The sequence below is a fragment of the Pelophylax lessonae genome (assembly GCF_965119305.1).
Source record: "Pelophylax lessonae genome assembly, chromosome: 1".
Lineage (NCBI taxonomy): Eukaryota > Metazoa > Chordata > Amphibia > Anura > Ranidae > Pelophylax > Pelophylax lessonae.
In genome coordinates, this window is record NC_138768.1 from 704490529 (window position 1) to 704510599 (window position 20071).

The following is a 20071-nucleotide window of genomic DNA, read 5'->3' on the forward strand; positions in this document are numbered from 1 at the left end:
TGTTTTTTCAGGCATTTTTTGGGCGTCTTTGGAGGCAGGCATGACATCTGAACTTCTGTGTAGGGGTATATATACACACACACATATATGTATATATATACACATAAACACATATAGGTGTGAAAGGAGCGGAACCCTATCCCTGCAAATTATTTAATTAGCGCATGGATGGTGTTCCGCTCCTTTCACACCTATATGTTTGTATGTGTATATATATACATATATGTGTGTGTGTATATATACCCCTACACAGAAGTTCAGATGTCATGCCTGCCTCCAAAGATGTCCACAAAAAAGCCCAATAAACGCCTGAAACAAAAACGCCCAGGTGTGAAAGGAGCGGAGCCACAACCCTGCTCTATTAATAATTCTAAGGAAAATAATCTTTTTCTTCTGGTGGTCACCCTGACATGGATGAGTTCGGTCACCCTGGCATAGCAGTCAGAGTCAGTTCCCCCTAAACTACATTACGGTCACCCTGACACTTAACACTTTCCCTACAGAAACTATATTTTTGAATCTAACTATAGTGGTATATAGTACCCTAACTACACTAGATATCCCTTTCCTCACACTAATAATTGCTAAATGACACTTTTGCAGCAAAAGTAACAGAACTGCTTCCACAGCCCCTGTATTACAGTGCTAGAGATTTGGCGGGGCTATGTTATATACTGGGAGGTGTATTCACTACTGATTGGCCTCTGGACCCCCTAGTCACTCCAATCACATTCCTAGCATACTCCTGCCCCCTCAATTGGCTTTTCCTGACGTTTCTGGTCCAATCACTGGCTTTTAGGTTCCTGTCCCATTGCATTTTGGGCGGTTCTGGTTGCCGAATTCCGAACTTTTACAGCAAAAAGTTTGGAATTCGGCTGAATTTCGAACAGCCAATGTTCGGGTCGAACCGATGGTCGACCCGAACCGTTCCATCATCCCTATTGGAGTGTACTCATTTATGCTAAGTACTGGATATAAATACTGTTCTTCTACAATGTTGACCTTTTTTATTGGTGGAAGAAGGGTATTAATATATGTATGTTATTTTTTATACTATTTTAGTTCAATATTTGACATTTATAAGGATATTTTGTATTTACTTAAAGCATAACTAAAGAAAACACTTTTTTTTTCTTTTCATTTTGGATAGAGTGGAGAGGCATTAGAAAACCTATTAGGTTTTTACTGCTGTCTGTGCCCTCCTTAGGGAGATTTGTCCTCTCTATTTGTCCTGTTTACCATTATCATTGAAAGTAAAATGAAAAGAAAATCCCAAATTTTGGGTTGCCCCCAAAAAAAGAATAAAGGGGAAATTTTCCAATGTTTAAATGTCCAACTAGTTCTGGTGACCTGAGGGACCCCCCAATGGATTCCCTTAATTTGCGGGGATTGCTTTTCACTTCCTGTTTTGGAAATGGGATAGGAAGTAAAGGTAAATCTACCCAATAGGCAAAAATGGCAAAAAAAATCCCTCCATTACTCTATCCAAAATAAAAAAAAATGTTTTGCCTTTAGTTACACTTTCAAGCAGCCTTTTTCAACCATTTTCATCACAGAGGAACCCTTGAAATAACATTCCAGTCTCTGGAAACTCATTCTAAAAATAAATCTACAAATTATGATACATGATGGTCAATGAGAGGAATGCTCCCTGCACTTGTGGTCACTGGGAAGACCCCCTTACCCCCTTATAAATAATTTAAAAAATCAATGATGTTACTGGGAACTTGTCAGTGGGAAGGAGGGCTCCATTCACAAAAGGAACTTGCATGCAATATTTAGGTGGCCGGACACATTTTGCCTAAATATCACATGTGATACTGTAACTGTCAATTCACTATATCGTTCTGCGATATTTACTGCAAAACGCTGAAAACGCTCAAATACTCAAATTAAAAGAAGGAAATAAATTATTAAATGCATGTGGCAATTAAGTAGTGATATGTGTGGAATGTGTACTGGGTTGACAGCTGAAAGTAAAAAGAAAAAAAACAATTTCCAGCAATTAAAAAATGTGGAAAAAAGCAGCATGGGGTCCCTCCCAAAATCCATATCCGAGCATGCAGCCCGACATACAAGGAAAGGGGATGAGAGAGCGCCCCCCTCTCCTGAACCATATTAGGCCACATGCCCTTGACATGGGGGAGTTCTTGAGCCCCTCCAAAGCACCTTGTCCCCATGTTGTTGGGGACAAGGGTCTTTTCCCCACAACCATGGCTGGTGGTTGTGGGGGTCTGTGGGCGGGGAACTTATCAGGATATAAAAGTTCTCTTTAACAAGGAGGCTCCCAGATGTTGCCCTCCCTCATGTGAATGTGAGTATGAGGTACATAGTACCCTTACTCATTCACCACAAAAGAAATGTGCAGTTTAAAAAAGACAGATAGTTTTTGACAAGTGCTTTATTTAAAAAATAAAAATAAATGTCCCCCCGTGTAGATCCATCATCAATCACCACACCAACCGCCACCGCTGACCAAAAAAAAGATTAAAAAAAAAAAAGGTTTGCTCGTGCCTTCTGCCAGTTCAGCCATCTGCCAGTTCTGACAAGTCTCCAGTCCTGTGCGTCTTCTGCTCTGTTTCAGGTCCCAATTCAGCCAAAAATTCGGACTGAAATCGAACCTGAAACTGTGAACAGGGATGCACTGGACCCCTGATGTGAGCCGCTCCATGCAGAAGTGTGAACCTAGCCTTAGGCATTCTTTGCAAAACAAGTTTCAGTTTTGGTGAGATACTTCCTAAGGGTTAAATACATCTAAAAGGATGCAGGCACTGCAACTTTCCTCATCAGAACACTGGAGAATATAATGAACAAGACCTTCCTGCTTAGAATCAGTCTGCACAAGATATAGTCAAACAAAAATCTATTTTTTCAGGTAACAAAGGAGATTTTTTTCAACAAAAGTTGTGTTACTCTTTAAGTGATATATTAAATGTTAGGGTGCAGGTTAAGTGTTGTTGTCAGGTTAAAGTAGACCATGCTGTAAAATGTAAGATCCTCCTAATAGATCAGGGTTCCTTTCCCATGTATAAAAAGATTTGATTGTATACATTACATAGTTACATTACACTTGTCTTCCACCCATGTGCTTAAGTGAGGGTGACATCACAGTCCTCCCACTAAAATCTTGCACATGAGCATCCTATATCTCCAGAGAAGACATTCCTGCACTAGGCTGGGGCATCTTTTCAGGAAATTTAAGGTACTCATCATTCCAGAGAAATTCTTGCTGAAAGGATGTCAGATGATGATATCAGCATGATCCTAGCTAGCACATCTGATTGGCTCTGTATGCTGCTTCTCCTTCCCCTAGTCTGAACTCTGCTGTACAGGGACTGTGGGGGGCTGGTATCAAGTCAATTTCGGGTATTTGTATTGCTTATAATAAATAGAAAGTATATCTAAAATGTATTGCAATTAATAATAAATACAGAGCTGCATTATATTTTTATCTATCTGGAGTTCAGCCTTAAGTGGACATACTAACACGTCTGTAAAGTTTCCTCTGCAATATTTACCTTATCTAAAAAAAAAAAAAAAGGGTTAGCTGTCTTAACTAATTTAACATGGATTATTTAAAAATGTGATTATAAATATTTCAAAAGTTCCCACTCAATCTAGAAGTGGACAGGATCCTTCTTTGACAGGGAATACACAAATTCCATTATTAATTTCTACCCAGTTAATGTACGGTATTATCTACTCCATGGTGAGATGTGATCATTTTTTGTACATCTCATGTCCATTGGTACACTGTGTTTATTTTGATGCTTGAAAAATGTTTTATTTGTGGGTATTACAACTAATATCTACTTTCATTGTATCATGCTGTGGTCACTCTAAAAATGTTTTTTTTTTTTTTTATCTTTATCATACAACTTTTATCAATAAACCATTTTATGATTTAAAAAAAAAAAAAATCGAAACTTACATTTGTCATACAATATAAAAATATGCTGTGTATTAAAAATGTTAATATTAAACAAGATTAGCTGATACGGAATAATTTTTTTGTAGCTTCATCAAATGGTTGCCCTTACCATAGCAATAACTGCAGCTCCAGCACCAGCCAAGGCAACGATAAAGAGATGGAACGTCATGTTCAGCTGCAGAGAAAAAGAACAGTAATAACGCATACAATGTAATATACATAGACAAAGAAAACAAATGTAATAGTGTCTACAACTAAACTAAAGCACACCTGACAGATACAGACAGTCTGCATGCCCTATTAAACCAGGACTTAAAGCATTTGTAAAGTCATTTTTTTTTTCTTTTAAAATAACAAACGTGTTATACTTACCTGATCTGTGCAATGGAATTGCACAGAGCAGTCCTGGACCTGCTCTTCTCGATCCCGAGCTCCACTGACTGTGTCTATAGACAGAGACAATGAGGCTCTGTCCCATCCCCCTCATCACAGTATTTGACTGACAACCGTGGGAACCAATGGCTCCCATTGCTCTCAGCATAGCCTGTGAGAGCAGGGAGAAGAGGAGAGAATCGCTACAGACAAGCAGGATGCTGGATTTTGGTCGAGTTCAGGTAAATATAAAGGTGGGGGTTGTATGAAGGGGCGCTAAACATACTGAAGAGTTTTTTACCTTAATGCAGGGACTGCACCTGGCACCTTGACAGCATGTAGCCTGGTATTGTTCAGGAGGGTAGAGGGCTGCATGCTTGTACCCCCTCCCTCATCCCCCTTCCTGGGGTGTCAAGCTGTTTGCTCTTTAAATGACTCTTAAAATGTATACCATACCTGAAGGGCCTGGTTTTGATTGAGGGGATCCCTACATTGTTTTGTGGGTCTTTTTTTATTGACAGCTCCTTTGTTTACATTCTGCTGTCTGCCAGGAATCCCCAGCTGACAGCAGGGATGAGTCATGGTTGTTAGGATTTTGGCAGGCAGATGCAAAAACTGATGTAAACTAAACTGAATTGAAAACAGATATTAAATCTATAGTAAACTGATAAACTGAATGCACTTTTTCTTTAAAAAAATGTGACTGATCAGATGATGACTGTATGAAAGGAATCTTATGCTGAGATTTTAGCCTTAATTTGTAGTGTTTTGCTGTCTCCAAACACAAAGTTGTATTCATTTACAAGAAAAAAAAAAATTGTGTTGTGGTACATATTTAGAAATCTTCAAACAGTAATTTGTTTAAGGAAGTATTGATTCCTTTGCAGCTTGTTCAGTGTTTTTTTTTTTTTTTTTCAATTTGTTTTATTAGGAATTTTTAAAAAGGTAACACAAAAGATACATTGTACAGGTACAGCGTTAGAATATCACTTAGAAGGGTTACAAAAGTAATGCAAGGAGAATTTTTACATTGATGTTAAGAACAATGTAATCAAATATCATTTGACTATAGGCTGTAAATAGTATGTAGCACTGTCCCTGTAGGGCTTGCTGTGTGATGACTTGTTGAGCTTCCTCTGATTACCAGCATACAGTCACTTCGGGTACAGTTCATACATTCATCCATACTCCCAATGGCTCGTTACTCAAAAAACAGTCCAGGGAGCACAAGTGTGCTCTTTTCGCAGACAATCTGCTTTTATTTGTCACGTCCCCCACAACTACTCTACCGAACATTTGCTCTCTATTGGACAAATTTGCAAAGATCTCGGGTCTACAGGTCTACAGGTGAACCTCGCAAAATCCTCTATTCTCAATGTCTCTGTTAATCCTTCACCTGCAGTCATCCTTTAAATTTGAGTGGAGTGAGTCTCACATTAAATATGTGGGTATAAACCTGGCCTCCAGAATAGAACATCTTCATAAGTTGAACTATACAGCAATCTATCAATCCTTGGGGAGGGAATTGGCGGACTGGTCCTTGCATAACCTCTCTTGGCTGGGTAGAATAAACTCAATTAAGATAAATATACTCCCTAGACTATTATATCTTTTTAGAGCATTGCCGATCCCATTACTCAGGGATCAATTGCGAAAATTTCAAAATACAGTGATTACATTTATCTGGGGCAAAACGGGTCACAGATTGCATCGTAAGGTACTATTCAAACCAAGACAGCAAGGGGTGTGGTTGGGTGTTCCGAATTTTTGGGCTTATTACCAGGCGGCAAGGCTTGCCCAACTCTCAATAGTGTATTTGCGGTATGAGAAACCAGACTGGGTTCAAATGGAGCGACAGGCGGTACCCTCGTTCACTTTGGATTTCCTCCTCTGGAGTTCCTCCAAAACAGAGACCACCCATTTTTGCCCCCACACTTTCTGCATCTTTCGCGCTTTGGGATTCCTTAAAAACCCTACCGGCTTTGACGTCCTCTCTCCAACCGTTATCACACAACATTTTCAACAACCCAAAATTCCCGCCGGGTTCGGACATCAAAGCTTTTCAATGGTGGCTCGATAAGGGTCTTTATTGTATAGGTAAATTCTTCACTAATAGGGGCCCTTTCACCTTGAAACATTGCTATGATAAACTTAAAATGCCTAAAATGGAAACCTTCAGATTTCTACAAATCTCCCACTTCCTACAATCTATATCTGTTGATGTAACTCCCCCATTTTCATTTACGGCTTATGAGGTGTGGTGCGGAAACTCGGAAGAACAGAGGGGTGGCATATCACTGATATACTTATCACTGATGTCTGATAGATCCAAACTATCTTACATGCAAGCATGGGAAAAGGATCTAGAGGAATCGTGGGAGGTAGGGGAGTGGGGAGACATGTTTCTCCGTTCATTTAAAGGAATCAAAAATGTGTCCCTGATTGAGACAAACTTAAAAGTATCCACTCGTTGGTACTTGGTGCCCACGCGAGTTCATAAAATGTTTCCCTCCTCCTCTCCCCTGTGTTTTCGTGGTTGCCACCGACCAGGTACTATGCTCCACACCTGGTGGGAATGCCCAAAGCTGAGAGCACATGGAATAGAGTCTTCCACATGCTCTTCAAAGTTACTGGTTTCAGAGTTCCCAGACAGGCGGCCATTGCCCTCTTGAATTTCAGAGTGCCTAAGGTGCCTAAACCCACAAAACAACTAATATTTTTTATTTTCCTGGGTGCCAAGATGACAATTGCTGCAGCCTGGAAACAGCGTTCGGTGTCTATACGGAAGATCAGAAGTAAAATTACGTGTATCATGACGCAGGAGAAGATGGTAGGCACCCTTACAGATACGGTAGCTAAGTTTGAAAAAATTTGGGAACCATGGGCCAATTACTTGGGAATGTCCTTTACTCCAGGATTGGTTTAAAGTCCTGTAGTTTGGGTGCGCCTCCCCAGAGCGCGGCTGCTCTCCCCCTTCCCCTTTCCTCTCCTTGTTCTTTCATCTTTCCTCCCTCTCTAAATCTCTGGGTCTGTCAACCCTGGGAGGGTTTATATCTGGATATCTGTTAACGTTATCCTCCCTCCTTTTTGCTCTCGGAGAAGGGGTCATGAAACGGACAATTCTGTTGTACCAATTGCCTTTTATGTTATAGGGGAGAATGGACAACCTCATTCCGGGTAATACTGGATTTGGGATATACAAAATTCCTCAACTTGTCAGTATATCTCCTGTACCATAATTTCAAGAGACTTTTGTTGCCATGTATTACGTATTTAGAGCTGCTTAAGCATTGCAAATAACTTGAGATCCCCTTTCTTATGTAACCCAGTTTGCATTTGTTACGCTTGTTATTTCCTTTTTCTTTTGTTCTTGTTTTCTTGTTATCTCAAAATAAAAATTTTTGAAAGTAAAAAACAGTCCAGGGTTATTGGTTTTTAGTATTTATTGTGGAACTTGGATGGGAGAAAGGAAAAGTGGGATACTCCGCCTGGAACTATTTATATTGGATAAGGACAACTCTCACTTGGCCTCACCAGGTTGCTTGTGGAAGCAGTCACACTGCTTAAACCATACTGCCACATGTAAGGAAAGGGTTAAGTCTCCTTGCTCTTTCTCCAACAATAGACTTGATGATCTACTTTATCTTCAGGAATACTAACTAGCATCCCCTTTACTGACACCCATCCACAGACTCTTCTAGCTGCAGGGGTGGCCCCCCTCAAGTCAGGCCCCTTGACACAGATCTGTACTCACTGTACTGCGGGGGGAAGAGGAAGAACCTATTGTCAGATTTGAAGACCAGTTGCCAGACTCAAAGATCAGTTGCTATAGCACTTCCACCGACCAGCGGTATACTTTAGGTATACAAGCGAGTCTCCCTGGTGGATGACGCAGGCTCTTGATGGTGGAGATGGATTTAGCTCCAAGTTAGTACCAGGTCGCGGTCCTAAGGAATGCCCCACCAGGAGGTGAGCAAGTTTGTGTCCAGAAGCAGATATAGCAGGTACTTTAAGGATCAAATTCTATGACACCTATGGAGGGAAAAAGATATCCCCCATGGCCCAAATGTGAGAAAGAATCAACCAGAGACCCTATTTTGGAAAGCGAAAGAAAATGTGAACATTGAACAAGCAGTCCAAGTTCGTTTGAACTGTTTTGATCTGCCATTTTCCTGGGATATTAGGCACTCAAAATCTCTAAGGCTTCTTTCACACGGCCGCTCCGCTGCTTTAGTCCGCTGCGGGACTTTTTTTTTTTTTTCCACGGAGCGGATGACATTTCTGTCATCCGCTCCGTGTGCCCGCATATCATCCCATCCGTTTGCGGATGATATGCGGACATAATGTAAGTATATGGCATTGCGGGTGTCAGCGGATGACACCGCTGACATCCGATTTTCCTTCCTTTCCGTTTTTTACACGGATGAAAAAATAGGGTTCTGTTCCGTTCCAAAAAACGGAACAGAACTGAAAGGAGGAAAATCGGATGTCAGCGAATGGTATTCCGCTGACATCCGCAGTGCCATTCACTTACATTATGTCCGCAAATTATCCGCCAAAAAATAGGATGATTTGCAGACACACGGAGTGGCCGTGTGAAAGGACCCTAATAGAGTTAAGTTCTAGTACTCATTCTGCCAAAGAGAGGATAGTTGCTGATCTCCAACGGTAGGGTATCACAGGTATATTAATTGTAAGGGGACCACTGCTCTAGCTGCTGATGGGAAGTTACATATAGTTACATAGTTGCTAAGGTTGTATAAAGACACCAGTCCATCTTGTTCAACCTGTGGTGTGTGTGTGTGTGTGTTTATGTCAATAGTAAATCCTATATCCCAGTATGTTGCGATCGTTAAGATGCCTACCTAAAAGTTTTTTAAAACTATCAACGCTCCCTGCTTGTGCAAGGGAATTCCAAATCCTTACCACTCTGACAATAAATACCCAGTTACACAGTTAAATGTTAAACTGCTTCTCTTTCAATTTCAATGAATGGCCACTTCTCTTTTTAAACTCCCTCACACTAAAATGTTTTTTCCCTATGCTAGGGTCACCAGTAAGGTATTTGTATATCGCTATCAAAGCTCCTCTCAAGTGTCCCTTCTCCAGAGAGAATATGTTTAATGCCTGTAGTCTTTCCTTTATAACTGAGGTCCTCTAGTCCCTTTATTAGCCGTGTTGCCCATCTCTGGACTCTCTCCAGTTCCAGCACATCCTTCTTGAGGACTGGTGATCAGAATTGGACGCCATACTCAAGAGGTAGCTGGACTAGAGTCTCGTAGATTGGCAGAAATATTGTTTTATCTCTGGAGTATATCCCCTTTTTAATGCATGCCATTATTTTACTGGCTTTGCTTCATAGGCAGAGGAAGGAAGAAACATGAAGAGCTGTGCTGTGAATAGACCAGCTCTCTGCTAATCTATATCTATGCACCCATCCCGACACAAATTTCTAGCTGCTTTTATCTCCCATGTCGGAGAACTTGTCAGACGTAATTGTGCTGATAACAGGGGCACGGAGCAGCAGGAAGATATGGAACTTAAGGCTTTGGAGAGAGATAAGTAAACACTATATATAGTGTATAGTATATATAATATTAGATATGTGTGCCCAGGTCCAATTCATGAATGGGTTTTACATCCACTTTAAGGACTCTCGGATGTAAGCCATCTGGTCCTGGTGATTTATTTTGGTTACGTTTTTAAAGTCTATTTCTGACACTGGCACTGTTTGCCACATGAGTGCATTGTTATGTGTTATCAACAATATAGTCTTGGTTACTATATCCCTCATTTTCCTTTGTGAAAACTGAGGAGAAGAATTAATTTAAAACCATTGCCTTCTTCTTGTCTTTTGTAACCAAATTCCCTTCATCGTCTTTTATGGGGCTATTATGCTCTGGCCTCAGTTTTTTATTGTTAATATATTTAAAAAATGTCTTGTGATTTTTTTTTTACTCTCCTCAGCTATATGCCTTTTGTGGCCTATTTTATAGGCTCTGATTGCGTACTTACATTGCTTTCCTTGTAGTCTTGGAATACTGACAATGACCCTTCAGCCTTTTATTTTTCTCTTTTATATACAATTTTACGTTATAGTTTAGTGACCCAGGTTTAATATTAGCTCTTTTATATTTATTTATTGGAATGCACTGGCCAATACCTTTAAATAATATGTTCTTAAAACACTCCAATTTTTCCTCAGTGTTTCTTGTTCCCTGGAGCACAGTTTTGGGGAAGTTTGCTCTTTTGAAATTCAGTGTATTACCTTTGTGTTTCCTTTTTCTGTGATTTATACTGAATATGATAAACCTGTGAACGCATTTTTCCTAGATTGCCCTGTATTTCTACATCCGCGATCAGGTCTGTGTTGCTTGTAATCAGTAAGTCTAGTAATGCATTATCTCTTGTTGGTGCATTCACCAACTGACCCATGAAATTGTCCTGCAAGATTTTTAGAAAATTGCGATCCTCAGATGAATGAGCAGTTCCTTCTGCCTAGTCGATATTTGGATATTTGAAACTCCCATTACAACATTGCCCTGCCTTGCCGACATTCTGTGATAGGAGGTCAGACTCATCCTCATTCTTCAGGTTAGGGGCCTTTAGCATATGCCCACTATTACTTTCATATTAGTTTCCTCCCTTTGGAGCTCCAACCATAAGGATTCCACCTCCTATCTTCCTCCTTAAGTAATGTCAGTCCCTCACGTTCACTTGAAAATCATTCTTAATATACAGGCATACCCCTTTCCCTTTCCTACCCACCCTATCCCTATGATATAGGGAATACCCCTGAACGATTGTGAGCTAGTCATGTGACCTGTCAAACCATGTTTCTTATATTCCCACAAAATCAAAATCCTTCCTGCAAATTAGCAGCTCCAGTTATCCCATTTTGTTAGCTATACTTCAAGCACTTGTGTACATGCGTCTTCATTTTGTCCAGTCGCATATTATTTCCTTGTTAGTTGGCATGAGGCTACAATTAGGATTTGACAACTTACTTACCTTGTGTTTAGGTATTCTAGCCACCCCACCACTAATGCCCCCAATATAAACCGCTAAACCTTGCTCATTGCTCGTTATCACTACATCTGGTCCCTGTCCCCAACACCTAGTTTAAAAGTCCCTATAGCTTTCTGGCCATCTTCTCTCCCAACAGACCTGCACCGTCCCCATTTGGGTGCAGTCCATCCCAGCTAAAGAGCTGGTAACCAACTAAGAAGTCAGCCCAGTTCTCCAGGAACCCAAACCCCTCCTTCCTGCTCCAGTTCCTCAGCCACTTGTAAATTTCCCTAATCTCCTGCCTCTCTGATGTGGCTCGAGAATACTACCTTGGAGGACCTTCTCTTCAATGTAGCCCCTAAGTCCCTGAAATCATTTTTAGGACACTCCACCTTCCTCTTACTTTGTTGTTGGTACCAACGTGTACCATGACAGCTGGAGTACTCTCAGTACTCACAGTACTCCCAGTTGCACTCAGTACTCACAGTACTCCTAGTTACAGAGAGTACTCCCAGTTAAACTCGGTACTCAAAGTACTCCCAGTTACACTCGGTGCTCACAGTAGTCCCAGTTATACCGGGTACTCACACTACTCCCAGTTACTCATGTTATTTCCAGTTACACTCACAGTACTCCCAGTTACACTCGGTACTCCCAGTTACCCCAGGTACTTTAAGTTACTCTCAGTACTCCCAGTAATACCAGATACTCCCAGTTACTCTGTATTCCCAGTTACTCTCAGTACTCCACGTTACTCTCAGTACTCAGTACTTCCAGTTACCCTCGGTACTCCCAGTTAGTCTCCGTACTCACAGTTACACCCGGTACTCCCAGTTACTCTCAGTACTCCCAGTTACTCACCGTACTCCCAATTACTCTCGGTTGTCAGTACTCCCAGTTATGTTTGGTACTCGGTACTCCCAGTTACTCTTGATATTCCCAGTTACTCTTGGTACTCCCAGTTACTCTCGGTATTCAGTACCCCCAATACTTCCAAGTACTAAGCTTTGTCAAACGCAATGCACCCAGTTACTCACACTACTCCAGTACTCGCAATACTCCCTGCTCTCAGTGCCCACACTACTCACAACTACTCACAGCCCCTATCCCTCTTTTTTTTCTGACAACTTCTTCGCTACACAGTCACACAGTCAGCCTACCATTTCTGTTTCTTATGCAGCCACTCTGCTCCTCCTGCTCGGCCGCCCCTGGAAGCAGCCTCCTACATGGCTTGTCAGCGTCTGCAGCCTCTATCAGTCAGCGTGTCATCCTCCCTGTCCCACACCTGCCGCCTCTCCCGGTCAACCTGTCACACTCTTGGTCCCGCACCAGAAACCTCTCCCAGTCAGCCTGTCACACTCCTGGTCCCTCACCTGCTGCCTCTCCTGGTCAGTATGTCTCACGATCTGGTCCCAGTCACTCTCTCCTGCCTTCTCCCTCGCTCACTTACAGTGTGTCTCTCTCCCGCCTCTCAACATGAGAGGTGTTGTATCTGAGGCAAAGATAGACATTTAATAATTCTGCTTTATTAAAATTTACCTTGAAGGTGTTTCGTGTACTCAAATGATAGAACTCCTGGACAATTGATGGCATGGATACTTGGGAATGTGTGACATGTAGAATAAGGCGTCAGTGAAGAGGGTTAATTTTGAATGGAAAGAACCTAGTTGAAGGCCAGAATTATCTGGGTTTTGTTGTAATGCCACTGCTAAATGTTTCATAGCCTGGACATATAGGAGAGGGGACAGAAGGCAGCCTTGGCGTGTGCCATTTTTTATAGGGCAGGTTGGAGAAAAAGAGTACTGATGGGTACCCTACCAGAAGAGGATGAGTACAAAGACCTGATATGGGTTATCATTTGGGGACCCAGACCAAATTGAGATAAGGTGACCTCTAAAAACTTCCAATTTACGCAAATAAAGGTCTTCTCAGCATCATTTGAGAGAAGGCACATGGGGATACTGTTATGTTGGGCATGGTTTATGAGTAAAATCATTTTCTCTATCGCCCATTGACAGACGCAGTTCCTATGCTTCTTATACCATTGGCTATTGCTTGTAGTTCACCAGGAGGCCTAGTACTTCTCCTTTAGGGGGCAGCATAACTCAATGGTATAAGAAGCACCGGAGCTGCGTGTGTCAGTGGACTTCAGAGAAAAGGATTTTATGGTAAGTTCTTACAAAAATCCAGTTTTCTCTGTCATCCACAGACAAACGCAGCTCCTATGCTTCTTATACCATTGGGTTATGCTGCCCCCTACAGGATTAGTACTAGGCCTCATGGTGAACTACAAGCGATAGCCAATGGTATAAGAAGCATAGGAGCTGTGTCTGTCAATGGACTTCAGAGAAAAGGATTTTACGGTAAGTTCTTACAAAAATCCAGTTTTTATGGAATTGTCTCTGGCTTCTCTCCCATGAACAAAGATGGATAAAGCTTGGTAATACTAGTTGTAGTCTGTTAGCAATAATTTTGGCATAGATTTTAGGTCAATTCCAATTAGCAATATGGCCCTAAAATTGAAACAAAGAGAGTGGTCCTTGTCCAGCTTTGGTATTAATGAGATATGGGCCTTAAGAGATTGTGGAGGGAAACTGGGAGCCCTGGGAGAGGAAATACAGATCTTTGTTAAGAAAGGAAGAAAAAGGGGGCAAAAGGTCTTATACAATTGTTGTGACATACAAACCAGTGGGAGAAACAAGTGTGAACTGAGAATGCTGGCATAGGATAGTGAGCAGAAAGGCAGTGGCTTTTCACCACAAAGCTCACTACAAAGGTAAATGTAGGCAATCTCCTTTTCAGATGTATGTTTTACATTCAAGGGACCCTTTGTTAACAGCCTTAGAAAGAGTCCATGGTTTTCAGTTTGGCCCATACACTTGACAGTACATGTACATGTACAGTTAGTCTACTATTCCACAATTGTGTCCCCAAAGCCGCGAGATTTATAATGCAACTTTGGAGTGCGACTTTGAGTGCAGCTTTGATCCAACTTTACTCTCTCTGGATCAAAATCGCATCAGAAGTCGCATCAAAGTAGTGCAGGCAAAGCTCAAAGTTGCATAGATTGGAACGGGTGCCATTGAAATCAATGCGCTGTGACTTGTCATGCGATTTTATGTGTCCAAAGCCGCATGACAAGTCGCACTAGCGGAAACGTAGCCCTACAGTGCAGTGCTACTAAGCAGAAAGCAGAGCCTGCATCAACAAATATTTTCTTTAAATTAGGCTAATCTCATTCACATACAGTATATAAAAAAATAAACTATGATCATGGTTTCCCTGAAGAGCAATAAATAGACAAATTAAAGTGTATCTAAACCTAAAAATAACGATTTTATATATTGCAGCTTATCAGTAGTGACGTCGCGAACCTAAAATTCGCCGTTCGCGAACGGCGAACGCGAACATCGGCAAATGTTCGCGAACCGGCGAACCGGGCGAACCGCCATAGACTTCAATAGGCAGGCGAATTTTAAAACACACAGGGACTCTTTCTGGCCACAATAGTGATGGAAAAGCTGTTTCAAGGGGACTAACACCTGGACTGTGGCATGCCGGAGGGGGATCCATGGCAAAACTCCCATGGAAAATTACGTAGTTGACGCAGAGTCGGGTTTTGATCCATAAAGGGCAGAAATCACCTAACATTCCTAAATTGTTTGGAATAACGTGCTTTAAAACATCCAGTGTGTGAATACGATCAGGTATGATGTTTTATCGGTCAAGTAGTGTAAGGGTTACACCCGTCGCCCGCTTCACAGTGACAGACCAAACTCTGACAGACCAAACTCCCCGTTTAACAGTCAGTCAGTCCATTTGCACAACCGCAAACTCCCCATTTGCACAAGGTTGGATACCAAGCTAGCCATGTCCCGTTCCTTGTCCTCACTGACATCATTGAAGGTCTCTTCCTCCACCCAGCCACGTACAACACCAAGGGTCCCCGAAAGGTGAGAACAAGCCCCCTGGGACGCCTGCTGTGGCTGGTATTCCACCTCCTCAAAGCCACCTTCCTCCTCTGACTTCTCTTCTTCAGACTCCTCTCTCTGCGTTGCCACAGGTCCAGCAATTGACAACGACAAGGCTGCTTCTGGTGGTGATGGGGACCACAACTCTTCCTCTTCATGCTCATCTACAGCCTGATCCAGTACTCTTCGCAGGGCACGCTCCAGAAAAAACGCATATGGGATGAGGTCGATGATGTTGCCTTGGGTTCGACTGACCACCAGGTTTGTCACCTCCGCAAAAGGACGCATGAGCCTACAGCCATTGTTCATGAGCATTCAGTAACGCGGCCAAAATATACCCAGCTCCGCAGAAAGAATGAAAGAAAATGAATGTTTTTTCTATGAAAAATTATCCCGCGAATCGCTTTTGGTCTGTTCACAATGAAGCAACGACCTTATCATCTGGGGTGTGCCAACACACTCCTAGAGGTGATCGCTTCATTGTGATATGCAAGCCCCTTCACCACGACAAGGTAACGATCACGAAGGGGAATTGACACATGTATGTGCCTTTTTTTTTGTTTTTTGTTTTTTTGCAGCCACAGTGTAGCACCAGAGGCCAGAAAAATTAGGCATGTACACATGCATGAAAAAGTAGGTATTGTTGCAGCCGCTGCTGTAGTAGCGGCCTGAAAAATTGAGGTTTTCAAGGCAGAAAGTGCACTAAAACATTGCGGCTTGAACCGTAGTTGGTGGCGGAGACGTCACGTAAGTCATCCGGCATACAGAGAATGATTAAATACAGCAGCGTGTGGACCATTTTTAGCCCAAGGCATCTCAGTCATCACCAGGCCTTTTTTAGTCAAATGCATCCCCCACTGTCAGTCCCTTTGGGATCCATGCCTCATTCATCTTAATAAACGTGAGGTAATCAAGACTTTTTTGACCTAGGCGACTTCTCTTCTCAGTGACAATACCTCCTGCTGCGCTGAAGGTCCTTTCTGACAGCACACTTGAAGCGAGGCAGGCCAGAAGTTCAACGGCAAATTGGGATAGCTCAGGCCACAGGTCAAGCCTGCACACCCAGTAGTCAAGGGGTTCATCGCTCCTCAGAGTGTCGATATCTGCAGTTAAGGCAAGGTAGTCTGCTACCTGTCGGTCGAGTCGTTCTCTGAGGGTGGACCCTGAAGGGCTGTGGCGATGCTTAGGACTAAAAAAGCTCCGCATGTCCTCCATCAACAAGACGTCTGTAAAGCGTCCTGTCCTTGCCGGCGTGGTTGTGGTGGTAGGAGGAGGATTACTTTCACCTCTTCCCCTGTTGGATTCCCGTTGTGCTGTGACATCACCCTTATATGCTGTGTAAAGCATACTTTTCAACTTATTTTGTAGCTGCTGCATCCTTTGCGACTGCCGGTAATTGGGTAACATATCAGAGACTTTCTGCTTATACCGGGGGTCTAGTAGCGTGGCCACCCAGTACAGGTCGTTCTCCTTCAGCCTTTTTATATGAGGGTCCCTCAACAGGCATGACAGCATGAAAGACCCCATTTGCACAAGGTTGGATTCCTCGTCCTCACTGATGTCATTGAAGGTGTGTTCTTCCCCCCAGCCACGTACAACACCACGGGTACCAGATAGGTGACAACGAGCACCCTGGGATGCCTGCTGTGGTTGGTGTTCCTCCTCCTCAAAGCCACATTCCTCCTCTGACTCCTCTTCCTCAGACTCCTCTTCCAGTGTTGCCGCAGGTCCAGCAAGCGATGGTAAGGCTGTTTCTGGTGGTGGTGATGGTGACCACAACTCTTCCTCTTCACGCTCATCTATGGCCTGATCCAGCACTCTTCGCAGGGCACGCTCCAAGAAAAAAAAAATGGGATGATGTCGCTGATGGTGCCTTCGGTGCGACTGACTAGGTTTGTCACCTCCTCAAAAGGACGCATGAGCCTACAGGCATTGCGCTTGAGCGTCCAGTAACGTGGCAAAAAAATACCAAGCTCCGCAGAGGCTGTCCTAGCACCCCGGTCATACAAATACTAGTTGACCGCTTTTTCTTGTTGGAGCAGGCGGTCGAACATTAGCAGTGTTGAATTCCAACGTGTCGGGCTGTCGCAAATCAAGCTCCTCACTGGCATGTTGTTTCGCCGCTGAATATCTGCAAAGTGCGCCATGGCCGTGTAGGAACGCCTGAAATGGCCACACACCTTCCTGGCCTGCTTGAGAACGTCCTGTAAGCCTGGGTACTTCTGCACAAAGCGTTGCACAATCAGATTCAACACATGTGCCATGCACGGCACATGTGTCAACTTGCCCAAATTCAATGCCGCCAACAAATTGCTTCCGTTGTCACACACCACTTTGCCGATCTCCAGTTGGTGCGGGGGTCAGCCACTGATCCACCTGTACGTTCAGGGCGGACAGTAGTGCTGGTCCGGTGTGACTCTCTGCTTTCAGGCAAGTCAACCCCAAGACAGCGTGACACTGTCGTATCCGGCATGTGGAATAGCCCCTGGGGAGCTGGGGGGGGTGCAGTTGGTGTGGAGCAAGACGCAACAGCAGAAGAGGACTCAGCTGAGGAGGTTAGCAAAGAGGATGGAGTAGGAGGAGTAGAGGAGGTGGCAGCAGGCCTGCCTGCAAGTCGTGGCGGTGTCACCAACTCCTCTGCAGCAGAGCCACGCATTCCATGCTTGGCAGCCGCCAGCAGGTTTACCCAATGCGCAGTGTAAGTGATATACCTGCCCTGACCGTGCTTTGCAGACCAGCTATCAGTGGTCAGATGTACCCTTGCCCCAACACTGTGTGCCAGACGTGACATGATTTCCTTTTCCACAATAGAGTACAGGTTGGGGATTGCCTTTTGTGAAAAATAATTTCAGCCGGGTACCTTCCACTGCGGTGTCCCAATAGCGACAAATTTTTTGAAGGCCTCAGACTCCACCAGCTTGTATGGTAAAAGCTGGCGGGCTAAGAGTTCAGACAAGCCAGCTGTCAGATGCCGGGCAAGGGGGTGACTCTGTGAGATTGGCTTCTTACGCTCAAACATTTCCTTGACAGACACCTGACTGTGGGCAGGTGAGCAGGAACTGCTGAAGGTGAGAGGTGGAGGGGCGGGTTGTAGATAGGGGGCATGGAGGACAGCAGTGGTTGACGTGGCTGAAGATGCTGGACCAGGAGGAGGATGGTGACTTTCAGTTTGTGTGCTGCTTTTACTCATGTGTTGATCCCATAGGCGTTTGTGATGTGAGATCATGTGCCTTCGCAAAGCAGTTGTACCTAGGTGGGTGTTGGACTTCCCACGACTCAGTTTCTTTTGGCACAGGTTACAAATGGCATCGCTGATATCAGAGGCAGACACACAAAAAAAATGCCACACTGCTGAGCTTTGCAAGGACGGCATTCTGGTGGTGGCAACAGCTTGCGTTGATTGGCGTGCTGTCTGGCTGACCCCGGGTGCCGAATCTACATGCTGTCTGACTGCGCCACTAGCTCCTTGCGATGACCTCCTCCCCCTGCTTCCAACTCGTCTCCTCCTCCTCCTCTCTGTCTCCCCATCTGAACTTTCCCCCTCTTCTTCTGCTCTTTGAGCAGGCACCCAGGTGACATCCACAGACACATCGTCATCATCAGCCGCTTCACTTGACAACTCAGCAAAGGCAGCAGCAGCAGGTGCAACATCATCATCATCATTACAATGTACGTCCATGTGTATTAAGCTGCCTGACTGAGACATATCCCCGTTATCTACATCCTCTGGCACTAATAGTTTCGCATCACTTATTTCTTCCAACTGATGTGAAAATAACTCCTCTGACGGATCAAGTGAAGCGGCTGTGGTGCTAGTGTTGGTGGTGGTGCCGGCGGGCTGGCGAGTGGTAAATTGAGAGGTGCCCGAAGCTGAGCTGGAGGAGGATGGTGCATTAAGGTTCCGAGTGGAAGCTGTAGACGATTGGGTGTCCTGTGTAAGCCAGTCAACTATGTCCTCAGAATTTTTTGAGTTCAGGGTCTGTGGTGGCCTCTGAACACTGGGCATTATTCTACGGCCTAAGGAAATCACAGCACCACGACCACGACGGCCCTTGCGGGGTGGCCTGCTTCTGCCTGTCATTTTTTTTTTTCAGTGTGTTGTACTATGAGTGCAAGGTGCTGTGCCACCCTATAGGAGTGTTGGGCAGTGGGTACAGTACACTCTGTGGGCCTGACAGTCACTGGCACCCAGGCAACTGCAATTATAAAAAATATATATATTTTTTTACTTTGCAAGCTGCTGTGCCACCTTATATATCAGTGGTGGGTGGGCAGTGGCACAGTACACTCTCTGTGGACCTGACAGTCACTGGCACCCAGGCAACTGCAATTATAAACAAAATATATATTTTTTTACTTTGCAAGCTGCTATGCCACCTTATATATCAGTGGTGGGTGGGCAGTGGCACAGTACACTCTCTGTGGACCTGACAGTCACTGGCACCCAGGCAACTGCAATTATTAACAAAATATATATTTTTTTACTTTGCAAGCTGCTGTGCCACCTTATATATCAGTGGTGGGTGGGCAGTGGCACAGTACACTCTCTGTGGACCTGACAGTCACTGGCACCCAGGCAACTGCAATTATAAAAAATATATATATTGTTTTACTTTGCAAGCTGCTGTGCCACCTTATATATCAGTGGTGGGTGGGCAGTGCCACAGTACACTCTCTGTGGACCTGACAGTCACTGGCACCCAGGCAACTGCAATTATAAAAAAAATATATATTTTTTTACTTTGCAAGCTGCTGTGCCACCTTATATATCAGTGGTGGGTGGGCAGTG

General features: G+C 43.8%; 1 protein-coding gene across 2 annotated transcripts in view; it reads right to left on the minus strand.

Annotated features, from left to right (window-relative positions):
• Nucleotides 1-20071, minus strand: part of GPM6A (glycoprotein M6A) — a 445719-nt gene that overhangs the window by 24672 nt on the left and 400976 nt on the right. For both annotated transcript variants that reach the window (XM_082265960.1, XM_082265959.1), the window contains exon 6: nt 4041-4106. In XM_082265960.1, the coding sequence (XP_082122086.1) occupies nt 4041-4106 (66 nt within the window). The remainder of the gene's footprint in view (nt 1-4040; nt 4107-20071) is intronic.